We start from the raw sequence: 13750 nt of genomic DNA, 5'->3' as shown, positions 1-13750 counted from the left end.
AATAAAATTGGAATGAGGCCGTTTCGTTGAACTTTTTAGCGGTTATAATAAATGCGTACGTGGTAGTATGCTAGTATGCTTCTATTTATGTATGTGTGCACATGCGTACAAACATATATAGGCAAAACATATTTGTATTTGACATAATATAAAGTACAATTTTTTTTTGGGAAAAGCCTAAGGTAAAAAAAACCCAACGTAAAAAGTCTACTATAAGCATTTCTTTTTTTCTTAGCTGAGAATTCTTTTGATCAATTTGCAAAATTTTGTTCATGCATCTTTATATGAAAACAAATACTATTCTGTCGTAAATTTTATATGCAGTACTTTTCAACGTTCATAAATAAATTTCATTTTTAAACGTTCACACGGAACACAAAAATTTTTTAAGTGATTTTGAAGTAATTCTGAAGTTAAAAATATACATTTATATAAATATTTATTTTTACATATGTACATACTTATATATATATATACATACTTATATATATATGTACATACTTATATATATATGTACATACTTATATATATATGTACATACTTATATATATATGTACATACTTATATATATATGTACATACTTATATATATATGTACATACTTATATATATATGTACATACTTATATATATATGTACATACTTATATATATATGTACATACTTATATATATATGTACATACTTATATATATATGTACATACTTATATATATATGTACATACTTATATATATATGTACATACTTATATATATATGTACATACTTATATATATATATATGTACATACTTATATATATATATATGTACATATATGTAAGTGTGTACGAATTAGGCGGCTTCAATTCCTTCCCCTTTCATAGCATTATTTTGCACGTCATTTGGACAAAAATAGGATGTTTAAAATATTACACAAATACTTATATGAATAAAATTTTATTACTTAGTCCTATTTTTATTTGAATGTATAATTAAACATTTGTCATTTCAAAATAGTGCCATGATATATATATATATATATAATGATAATATAAAATTTTTTTTTTTTATTTATTTTTTAATCAGCGATCTTTTATAAAATTTTAATTTTATTTTAATAATTTTATTATGCCTACTATTTTAACAAGTAAATTTATATGTATAAAACCTATATTATTTTTTGCTTTTAAAGTAATATATATATATCATACATTAATATTTACTTACGTTTAATTATGACTATAATATAACAAGTTTAGAATATTCTAATATAGTCCTTTTTTATTTTTTCCATAATTAAAATTAATTAAAGCTACCTAGGGGGCTCGAACCCCTGACCACCAGATTAAGAGTCTGGCGCTCTACCGACTGAGCTAAGGTAGCAATATAAAATAATAAGCCAACAAAGATTTTAGAATATCACTTATTTTAATGTACATTATAAAAAATTAAAAAAAAAAAATTTTTTCCAGTTAGATATATTTTTAAAATTAATACAATTAATATAATTAAATGAATTTTCGAATTTTCGAATTTTCGAATTTTCGAATTTGCATGTTTAAAATTAGTAAAAAAAAATTTTAAATTAAATATTTTAATATTTAAGTTGCTCATTTATTTACTCTTCTCATACTATATATGCGACTTTGCATATATAATAAATTTAAAATGCTTACGTTCAGCAGTTCAAAAAGTTTTTAAATATAAACCACTTCAATTTTTTTTGCACACTGGTACACTACACGCGTAGTATAATATATGTTGCTACTGCATTTTTTAAAAAAAAATAGCAAATTACCTTAATAGTCATTCAAACGATTTATTGTGTATTATTATGCGCTTTATTATTTCATGTAACACCTTATCTCTCTCTTTTTGATCACAGCGAAAAACGTTTATTTAGCGTTATGTGCGAAACTGTTATATATATGTATATATTATACATATATGAGAGTACAACTTAACAAAAAAAAGGGAACACGGAAATACTAGATGCATAGTAAAAAAAATTATCAAAAAAGGTAAATTCAGAATTGTATATTTAAACCAATAAACTAATATATGATCATTGATAAATTGAATTAACGATTATTTCAAGGTTGGCGAGTTCAGATATACCAAGGATACAATAATATTACACTGTTCACTTAACACAAGTACAGTGAATGACTATCCTTTTTTTTCTTTAAAAGAAAAAGAAAAATTTATGGTTAACACTTAGAGACAAGAAAATATTACTTTTATTTTAATTTAAAAAAAATACACAACTTTGAAATATTGCAAATTTTAATTTTTCCGTCCTTTCGCCATCTGTTAGAAATTATGTACATACATTTATGCATACATATAAAAGTACATACATACATATATATATATTTACATATGCACAGAATACATAAGCATATTTGTATGTACCGTAAATGCTTACTTATATCAGTTTTGACGAAATAGCAACGAATGGATAAAAAGAAAAACCCATGAAAAATTAAAATAAAAATTGAAGCAGAAAAAGAAAAAGATATAAACAAAAAACTGGATTACTAAAGGCGCTCTGAATTTTTGTTTAAACTACTTAAAAAAAAAGAATAAAATTAAATAAATTAAAACAATTGAAAAAAGAAAAAAAAAAAAAAATATAATACATTGCAATGACTGATTAATTAATGTCCAAATCGTCTAGTGGTTAGGACTCCACACTGTGGATGTGGCAACGTAGGTTCGAATCCTGCTTTGGACATATTTTTTCAAAACAAAAAAAATAAAAATTAAATAGTAAATATTTGTATACAATTTATAAAAATCTCATAAAATTTTATTTTATTTTATTCTACATTTGTTTTATCTATCTCAATGAACAAAATGTAACCGAAAAAAAAAAGTCTTAAAATTAATAAATTAAATCGCATAACTCATTTTTTAAAAGCGGGTTTTCTGGCACTATTCATGTGCATATTAATACATACAGATTTCCGTATACTTATATATATATATTTAGGTAGATATATATATATATATATGTTTATATTTTTTAAGTATACTATTTTTCTCATCGCCAATCAAATTGCCATTAACTCATTAGCAATATTTTTTCTCATATTTTGTCGTAATTTTTTGTTCATACTATTTACATAAGGATTAAATGGTTCAATGTAATTATGCTAAACGATGTATCAAACAATTAGATAAAAAATTAAAATGTGAACATATTAAAATGTTAAGAGCAAATTTTTATGTTCGAACCTAGTGCCAAATCATATAAGCAAAAAATCGCTAGTAGTTGGGACTCTTATACATATGAATCAACTCTAGCAAAAACGGAAAAATCCATGTACAAAATAAGTACAGTATTAAAATATTTGTTCAAGTTATTACTATAATTAGCACAGATATATTAGTAATAATATATATATATATATATATATATGTATATGTAGTGCGATGCATGTGTGCTTTATATGTAGTGATGAATGTATGTATATGTTGTAATTTATATTCCCTCATGCATATACTACCTATTCATTAATATACTTATCATATTTTCTACTTCTATAAGATTAAACATCAAAAAATTGGATTTGAAAAAATTGGATTTGAAAAAATTGGATTTGAAAAAATTGGATTTGAAAAAATTGGATTTGAAAAAATTGGATTTGAAAAAATTGGATTTGAAAAAATTGGATTCATGAATTAATAAATTTATTAGTTTTATATCATATGAAATCACAGAACAATTGTCAACCGAAAAATATATTACTGTTCTCAGCTTACTAGTACTAGAAGGCAACTGATATATTTATTTTTTATTTTTTTACCATACTAGTAACTCTCATGAGAATACTCTTATTGTACTTTTTCTAATTTTATCAAAATAGCAACCTTTTTACGCGTTAGTATTTAATTTATCAAAGGAGATAACTAAGCACATAAAGAAAAAATATGAATTGTAAAATAAATAATGAATGAAAATAATAAAAGGTAAATTACAATTGGTTTATCAGGGAGCTCACATTTCTCCTTTAAATGTAATTATTATTCTAATTAAAAAGATTCATATGCTTGAATAATTCCAAAAATTCAAAATATTTTAAATTTTTTGAAAAACTTTTAAAGTTTATTTGATTTGTTATATCCTTGTTACTCTGGAAAAAAACTCTTACAAAATTCAATTTTTTTTATTTTGTATTTTTCAAATAAACAAATTTATACCGTTCTTTTTTTTACTAAACAATGTTTAACACCACCCCATAACACCACCTACACATTTATTATTATAATGTCCATATATACATATATATATATATAGCCTACAACCGGATTCGAACCGATGACCTTCCGCTTACTAGGCGGATGCTCTACCAACTAAGCTATGTAGGCATATATCGACGATACCTAAATAATTACTGCATTTATTAATGGTTATCAAAGGATTGAAAAAAAAAATTTTTACAATTTAGTGAAAATGCACTTCACATGTATAACATATGTATACATATGTATACATATGTATACATATGTATATATATATATATTTTTTGTATCGCACTCATCTGTACACCTCATTAGTATACATCTCATATGCATTCCTTGTGCTCACTTCTCGCTGCTAATAAGAATAATAGTAGGTATTTTTTAAGCTTTCTTTTACATTTGTATCATTTTACCATTACGCAATGTAATATTATTTCATTTTGTTTTATTTTAGTTTAGTTTAATTTTTTTTTTTTTTTTTTTAATCGCGATTAGCTTGAGCATAGCCAGCCGTGCGATAAGTTTATTGTGTAGTAAGCAGTTTAGCATAACAAGCATGAATGACATACCTGATGCAATTTACATACCATTTTCAAAAAGCCGGGTTAACGTTTAAGCGCAGTCAAATTAGGAAATGAAGGTATATATGATTTTTTTTGAAAATTTTAAATGTTAAAGTTACGTATCAATAAATTTTTGCAAAGTTTATGCAAAAACAAATATGAATCACTTAACAGTGTGTACCTTTTTTCCTTCTTCCAAGGTAACACCATCTTTTCCATCATAAATATTTTTAATGAATTTACAAAATTCTAAGATAAATAAAAGGGTAGTAAAATTTAAGGAGTACATTAAGTGTACCCGCATTGTTATGGGGGGTTAATTTTTGGTAACAGGAACCAACAGTGAAACGTGTTAGGGGGAAATACGGGTACACACACACGTATATGCATAAATACATTTATATATATATATATATATATATATATCAATACATTTACGTATATATACTTATATATGTACGTACGTATGTACGTATTTATGCAAGTATGAATATATTTATATGTAATGAAATGACCACCTTAGGAGCTACATCAAACTGATCATTTCGTTGAGAAGAGCAGCGTTCTGTTTGACTGCCGAAACAAATTGATAATCGTCGGATGCACTGAATATATCGTTAAGGAATTTTTGACTATTCTGATAGATGTCAGTTTGATCGCGATCTAATTGATTCTTCGCCTGTAATTTCGTTTTAAAATAATGTCTATTTTCAACTGATTCTAATTCTTTTGATTTTTCAAAAGCTTTATCGATAACACTTTGTGGTAATTTTGCAATTTGTGCTACATGTACCCCATAACTTTTGTCTGCATATCCTTTTTTAACTTCATATAAAAAAGAAATTTTTTTTTTTTGTGTATCTATTTTAGCACCTACATGATTGTTGGTACAACCTATATACTCTGTTTCTAAATTGGACATTTCATGAAAGTGGGTAGCAAATAAACAAAAACATTTTATTTTGGTAAGTATATAATGAGCAATGGACCAACTAATACCAAATCCTTCATAGGTGGACGTACCCCTCCCCAACTCGTCTATAATGACTAGACTATTTTCATCCGCATTTTTTATAATAGCTGCAATTTCAATCATTTCGGAAAAAAAGGTAGAAATTCCTTTTAATTGTATATCTGAGGATCCAACTCGACACATTATTTGAGAACATATTGGTAATTTTGCATAATTACAAGGAACGAAACAACCTATTTGAGACATCAAACATATTAAAGCTATCTGTCTTATATATGTACTCTTACCTCCCATGTTAGGTCCCGTTATAATGTTTAATCTTTTATCATCTTTATTCATACATACATTATTTGGTATAAAATTATTTACGAGTAAGAAATTGCTCTCTACTAAAGGATGACGTGAACCTTCCATATGTAAAATTTTTCCATTTTGTTCTACTATAGGCCTTACATAAACAGATATACTAGATGCACTGACAAATGCAAATGCACATAATACATCTATTTGTGAAATAATTTTCGATAATTTTACTACTGGTTCCCAGTAAGAGCTAGCTACTTGTATTGCTTTATTAGCTAGCTGTTCTTGAGATGTATTATATTCATGTAAGACGTATTCATATTTTTTACATAAATCTTTTAGCTTATTAGTATGAAATAATATTTCGTTTTTGTTCATTCTCACTTGCATATATACCTTTTTTCTCTGTTGTATATAAGTTATATCCTTTTTAACTGCTCTAAATAGAAATATGTTTGTATTACACTCGACCAGTTTTATGTCTTCTTTCATAGTAGTAGTATTACTATTATTTGCGTAATTTCTTTTGTTACTACTGTTACTGCTGCTGCTGACTCCCCCCTTTAAATAGTTAATATCTTCCTCTACTTCTATCCTGTGTCCTTTGATCAAATTGTATATCTCTTCTTTTTCGTTCGCTAGTTTTTCTAATTCCTCATCAAATTTACGGGAAATTAAAAAATTATTATTCTGTACTTCATCTAAGTCAATTGTTAATTCTATAAGTTTTAAAAATGAATCTAAGCTTATAAGAACATCTTTTAAAGGTGTTAGAAAATTTCTTTCTAACGTACATCTATGTTTCCCTTTATATTCCCCTAAACAGTAATATATTTTTTTGGACTCAATTATACTGTCATATAATTTTACTAAATCTTCAATAGTGCACCCTGTTTTGGAGTTGTTAACTTTATTCCCTCTTTTCTTATCTTCATTCGATACACTACTATTGCTGCTTATAATTTTTAGTTTTTTTATTATAATATGTATATCACATACTTTTCTAAGATAATCCGATTGTATTAAAGATCTTGTAACGCCATCTTCCTTGAATATTTCTACTATATCTAGTCTTTCATTAATTTTGTGTTCATCCCTTAAAGGGTGCATTATCCATTCAAGTAATTTTCGTTCACCTATTTTTGTTTTGCATTTGTTAAGAAATTTGTAAAGAGTCATTGTGTTATTACTCTGCTTCTTCTTATCTGTGCCGGTTTCTGCATATATATTCAATGCCACTACTGCCGCTTTGTCTAACTTCATATACTCATTAATATTATAATTTTTTAAAATACATTTATTAACAGTATTATCATCATTTAGCAAATTTAAATGTTTTATAATACTACACAGCGATTTACATGCTAGTTCTAATTTAAAAAAAAATATATAATTTTTTACATCTTCAGTTTCTTTAATTAATTTGCTCAAGTCATTCTCTATTGATGTAGACTGGAAATAATTCCTAGGAAGCTCACAACCCTTAACTTCGCATAAATCTAATATTAGTTTTATCCTTTTATCATCTATCTTATCATTACTTGGAAAATATAAAAATAAAGTCGGTCTACATTGTATTATCACTGATTCTAATACAGTAAGATGTTCATTTTCTATATACTCACATAGAGAAAAACAGTTCGTGTGCATATTATAAATACAGATACCTGCATATCTGATGCTATTTCTGCATTCTATAATGAAGCTTATTACGTTGTTGCTTTTTAATGTAGGCGCGTTTTCTAAATTATCCTCGCTCATCTTTCTAGAAGCGCAAAGGAACGAACTGATTTAGTGGATGGTTGACGTACTGCCTTATTGGTTTGCCGCTTTATTGGTTTGCTGCTTTATTGGATTGCTGCTTTATTGGATTGCTGCTTTATTGGTTTGCTGCTTTATTGGTTTGCTGCTTTATTGGTTTGCTGCTTTATTGGTTTGCTGCTTTATTGGTTTATTGGATTGCTGCTATATTGATCAATGAGTTAATTAAGAGGTGGAGAGTGTACCAAAATAAAAATTTATGTTCACGCTCTTGTTAATAATAACTGAAAATGTACAATGTAATCAAAATGGAAAAAGAAACAATGAATTATATACTTCTTTAATTATTGTATCATTACCATCAGTATAAAGAGATAATACGAATTTTTGAATAAGGCACAAAAAAAAAAAAAAAAAAAAAAAAGTATTTTAATATTCTGTTAAGCTTATCATGAGATAACATGCAACTGATGTTTATTTATTTATTTTTTTTTTTTTTTTTTGTCAGTTTTACTATGCTTTAGTAGATACATATACATACGTATTTATGCCCACACAGGGACGCATTAGTTAAATTGTACTAAACCATAAATTATTTTTACCTTTCTAGTGGCAGCAATTGGGCCGTTATTCGTACGCTTATACATGCAGGTATACCATCGTTGATTTTATCCTATTTGTTGGGTTCCTTTAATTTGCTGTACCTTTCTTACCATTCACTCAGAGTAAGATATTTCCGCATATTTTACATATCAGAAGGTAATCAGAGGGGCACGAACAAAACTCTGTAGTATTTTATGTCTTTTCTCTGTTTCACTAGGTTTTTCTTTTCAAGCCTTTTCATTTCTTTTGTTCGCTTTTATTTTCCTTTCGCTCGTTTTGTCTGATTTTCTTTTCTTGTCTTTATTTTCTTTTTTTGTTTTCGCGAAAAAATGAAAGCATTTCTTTATGATGTGCTTATATTTCCAAAAAGGAAAAGTTTGAAATAAATAAAAAAATAAAATTAACAAAAATAAATATTATATAGATAGATAGATAGATAATAAATAAATAAACATACTTGTAGTTTTACATCTCTACAAAACGTGAAAATAAATAATTGTTTGGGAAAATAAGTTTATCCTTTTTTCCATATATACTTTTTTGTTTTCTTCCTTTCTTTTTTTTTTTTACATATTTATATACATAGATGTGTGCATTCATGTCCAAAAAATGAGTAACATAAAGAAAAAAATAAATAATTATAATAAAAATAAAATGGAATAGAAAAAAAAATAAAATAATAATGAAACAATAAGGAAAAGGAAAATCCGAAAAACAAACATGCAAAAATAGTGAATAGGAGGTAATAAAAAAAATTGGGGTGTATAACTCATGAATGCGATTTCACAAAATGTGCATCTTTGCTCTTTCTTCGCGGTACTCCTTTTATGTCCTTTTTAATATTTGTATATCTATTGTAAAAAACGCGGATGCGTTATGAGTACCCCTTTGGCATATATAATTTGGGATCGTCTTTTGCACATATTGTTGTAAGAAATAAAATATTTCATTTTCTAATAATGATTTTTTTATGTTAACAATTTGACTATTTTTATTACATTCCGTGTACAGGAATATTTCATAGTGAAGAGCTTTCAAAAAAGGAAGCTTCACAAAATTAAGAAAATTAAATTTTTTATTTTTTGAAAATAATTCTGTTGTGAAATACTTTATGTTCTGACTTGCGGTCATGTCCATCTGTTTTATTGTACTATCAGCATAAGTATGATGTATTGTCTTATTACTTCTGTACGTGGTATTGTTGTATCTATGGCTATAAATTTTTATGCAATTTTGCAATATATTGTTATAATAACATGCGGCTGTTTTTATCTCTTCTTTATTGTATTTGTCTCTACTATATACTACATTCTCATATATCACAGGAAAAACTGCATTTATTATATATACTAGAAGGATGCATTTCTTCATAAAAGATAAACTATTGATATGTGATATACTTTCACCAGTAACTAAAACAAAATTGTGTATTTTTCTCTCAACATTATGAACAGTACTAAAATTAGACCAATTATAGGAAACAAAATGACGTTTGTATAATGCGTGAAATAATGTAGAAGATATATAGATGCACAACATGATCGATAGAATGCTTGATTTAATATTTTTGATAACATAAGAAGATGATAAGTAATTTATGAAACTCACTATAAGGTTATCTATATTCTGTGTCTCTTTTATTTTGGTTACTTCATTTTCTTCCTTTAAATAGGATAATACTGAATTGTATAAGTGGGTGTTTGTCAAACCGAATGTGTATATGAGAATGGGGTAAAAGTATATATTTAGAAAAGATTCAAAATAAAAATTTAAATTATTCTTTGATAAGTAAAATAACATCTGACATATCTCATGAAGTTTTAAATATGGAACTTTTTCATTATGAAACAAAGAAGAGTTACAGGAGGACAAAATAGGCACTTCTTTAAAAATTGGATAGCAAATAATATAGTTTCTTATCAGAATGTTTATAGGAATATTATAAAAATTGTGGTAGATGTATTTATTTAAAAAGGAAAATGGACTAATATTATTATAACTAAAGCATCTATAGAGTTTTAAAAAAAATTCAATATTATTACATATTCTTTTGTTGCTTTTATTTTTCTCATCAAATAATAGTACATACTTATTTGGACTGTAAAATTTATGTAAATTTTTCAATTTTATACGTTGTTTTTGTTCTTCATCAACTATTTCAAGAATAGCAGGTGTGCATAACTGCATACAACATAGCAATAAAATGTTGTGTATAAAATGATAGAATTCATTATGAAAAAAACATTTGTATTTATAAATATTACAGTTATACAGATGATCTATTATATATTCCTTCTTAATTTTTAATATGCTCAAAATTGATGCATTACTAATTGTTGTACATATATGATTCATCAATTTCTTACTAAAGAAAAAGTCCCTATTTTGTAAAAAAAATAATTTAAAACAATCTTCTATGGATATAATATGTGTACCATATTTATTTAGTAAAAACTCGTAATAAGGTATACAATTAAAAAACTTGTTTTCCTTTTTTTTATCAATAAGTTTTTTAATTAAAGTTTTTAAAATGACATTTGTTCGTTTTACCTTTTCTGAATGTATGCACCATTTTCTTGTAGGCATCACCTCACAGCTTATATTTTTAATCATTTTTTATTTTATTTTTTTTTACCTTTTCTTGATTATACACTTCAGGAGTTGGTCCAAGGAGCTTCATCACGCTTGGAAGTGCCCATGTGGAGGTGTGTATATGTATATATATATGTACGTATATGTGCGTTCTTTCCTAACCGCTATAGGGATAACTTTTGTTTCTACATGAGCTGTTTTTTATTTTATTTTATCTTATATTTGTCATATGTGTTTATAATTTGTCGTATTTTGTCTTATTATGTCATAATGAATCTTATTTTATTATGTTCTGGCATATTTTGTCATATTCTGTTTTATTTTTTTTTTTTTTGTTCATTTTCTTAACTTATTTTTACATTGGTTGAGCGGTATTACATTTACCTTGTTGTTCAGAATTTACTGCTATTACAGAACCAATATATTAGCTCTGTCGTTTGTAGTTCTCTACATTCCGATAAAAAAGTGTTATTCAGGAGAAAATGATGAAGAGAAAACAAAAAAAAAAAAAATAAAAAAATAGTAAGACGTAAAAAGAAGGTAAAACTATTATAAAAATAACGATCAAAATGACGTTAAAAAAACGTTAAAATGACATTGGAAGCGCTGCTTCAGCATTTTCCCTTAAATGTGTGGGAAAAATAAAATTAAAAGGCTAGTAAAAATCGCTATAAAAATAAAACTAATTATCAATAATTTCTGAACAATTCATAAAAAAAAAAAAAAAAAAAAAATCCGGATGACGAAATTATAGCAATGTTATATTTTCTTTTAATAAAAAGGAAAGAAAAAAAAAAAAAAAAAGTAAACCTACCCATGGTAACAACAAAGTAATACTACTTCCTTTTAATGAACAAATAATTAACGTAAAATACGATAAAACAGCACAAAATAAAATAAAAACAATTCGTTGTAATAATGTTATTCAACTGGTTTTTGCAAAATACAACATAGATGGACTGAGCAAAATTATTAAGGTACATTTCAAAACATATGAAAATATTTTATTTCTTCTCTGTTCAATTTTTTTTAATTTTTTGAGCCGAATTTTATTAAATGACATCATCCTATAAGTAAATAATATGTTGTATGGACTGAATTTATAACATCTGGAAAAAAAAAAAACAAACAAAAAAAAACACTACTTTTCTTTAAAAAAGGTTAATACTTTTTATTTCAAAAGTGAGTGAATAAGACATTAACTCGTAAAATTCATTTGACAGAAAGTTATACACTTCTGTAATAATGTAAAAAGTGAAGCTCACAATTTCAATTCTGCTAATTCTTAAATTACACAACGCCAAAGTGGCAGTTTTTTCAGAATTGTTATTATATATATATATATATATATATATGTGTATATATATATATATGTGTATATATATATTTGTGTATTTGTATGCATATGCATGTGCACAGTGTCATTTATAAAAGGAAAGGATCAACTTCTCAACGCTTTTGTACATATGGTATAGACTTTTTAATTTCAAAATATATAAAATTGTCATATATAAATAATCTACATTTTTTTTTTTTTTTCATACATGTTTTTTTCATTGTTTCGCAGATATTACTACATGAAATTATTACATTAAAGTTTGTTTCTTTTATTTTATAATAAAATATTATATAGACTATTTTTCAAAATGCGTTATGTATATAACAATTTTAAGATACCATTTATTAATTTTCAGTTATTGAGATGATTAAAGTAACAATTAAGTAGTCCACTTTAAGAAAAAAAGAAAAATTTTTAATTTGTTGAGTTAAAATAGATAATGTAAAAATTTAATACATATATATAATACATATACATATTCTTATGACAACAGAGAAAAACAAAAAAAAAAACCTAGTTCAAAAACTAAAATTTTCAAAGTAGCTAATTTTTTTTTTTTTTTTTCTTAGCAAAATATAAGTGTTCATAAATGAAGTACCTAAAATGTATTTTTTACATATAAAAGTTATCATTTAAGTATACAATTCCCTTATTTTGTTTCATTTTATTATTTTATATTATTTTATTATTTTTTTTTAAAATATATTTAATTCGTAGAATGATGAAAAATACCTCTTAATTCTTTTTTACTTTAAAAATATTTTTTGTCTTTACATTTTTTACTTCAATTTTTTTTCAAAATTTCTTGTGTGCATCGTTATAATATTAAAATGTGAATAAACTTCTATGTAATTGTTATAATATATTTATATATATATACATATATAATCATAAAATCAGTAAAAAAAATGAAAGAAATATAAAATATGCATATATGTTATGTACATATACATAACACATAAACATATACGTACATATACACAAGTTAAAAAAAAAATACATGTTTATGCACTTATAATTGTTTTTGTTAATAAATTTTTTCTTATCTTTTTCCTTCATAAAACCATGGTAAATGTATCTTATTGTCAAAAAAAGAAATTTTCACTTTGAATGTTCTCTATTTAAAATTCGTACACTCTTTCCACGAACTTGTTTCATAATATTTGCCTACATATGTATACATATAATATATATACCTATATAATACACAATTTTTAAGATTTGCATTAAAGATAAATAAAATACGAATTTTTCCATAGATTTCCTTTTTACATAGTATTAGTTTGATAGGAAAAATTGTTTAACTACTAATAAATACATAATATGTATACACATATACAAATGCATATATGTAAATATATATATATATATATATATACATGCAATATGTGTTA

At 24.9% G+C, this 13750-nt stretch overlaps 2 protein-coding genes across 2 annotated transcripts; both read right to left on the bottom strand.

Annotated features, from left to right (window-relative positions):
* Positions 1–4517: 4517 nt before the first annotated feature.
* On the bottom strand, positions 4518–7822 carry MKS88_000446 (DNA mismatch repair protein MSH2; the record flags this gene model as incomplete). Its single annotated transcript, XM_067215511.1, has 3 exons — positions 4518–4574; positions 4967–5034; positions 5323–7822. The coding sequence occupies 3 exons, from the start codon at positions 7820–7822 to the stop codon at positions 4518–4520; spliced, it is 2625 nt and encodes an 874-aa protein (XP_067075684.1).
* A 1428-nt stretch (positions 7823–9250) lies between these two features.
* MKS88_000445 (uncharacterized protein) lies at positions 9251–11038 on the bottom strand (the record flags this gene model as incomplete). Its single annotated transcript, XM_067215500.1, has 1 exon — positions 9251–11038. The coding sequence occupies one exon, from the start codon at positions 11036–11038 to the stop codon at positions 9251–9253; it is 1788 nt and encodes a 595-aa protein (XP_067075683.1).
* Between the last annotated feature and the right edge of the window lie 2712 nt (positions 11039–13750).

Source organism: Plasmodium brasilianum, chromosome 1, assembly GCF_023973825.1.
Source record: "Plasmodium brasilianum strain Bolivian I chromosome 1, whole genome shotgun sequence".
Taxonomy (NCBI): Eukaryota; Apicomplexa; class Aconoidasida; order Haemosporida; family Plasmodiidae; genus Plasmodium; species Plasmodium brasilianum.
This window is presented reverse-complemented; position numbering and strand designations above follow the sequence as displayed.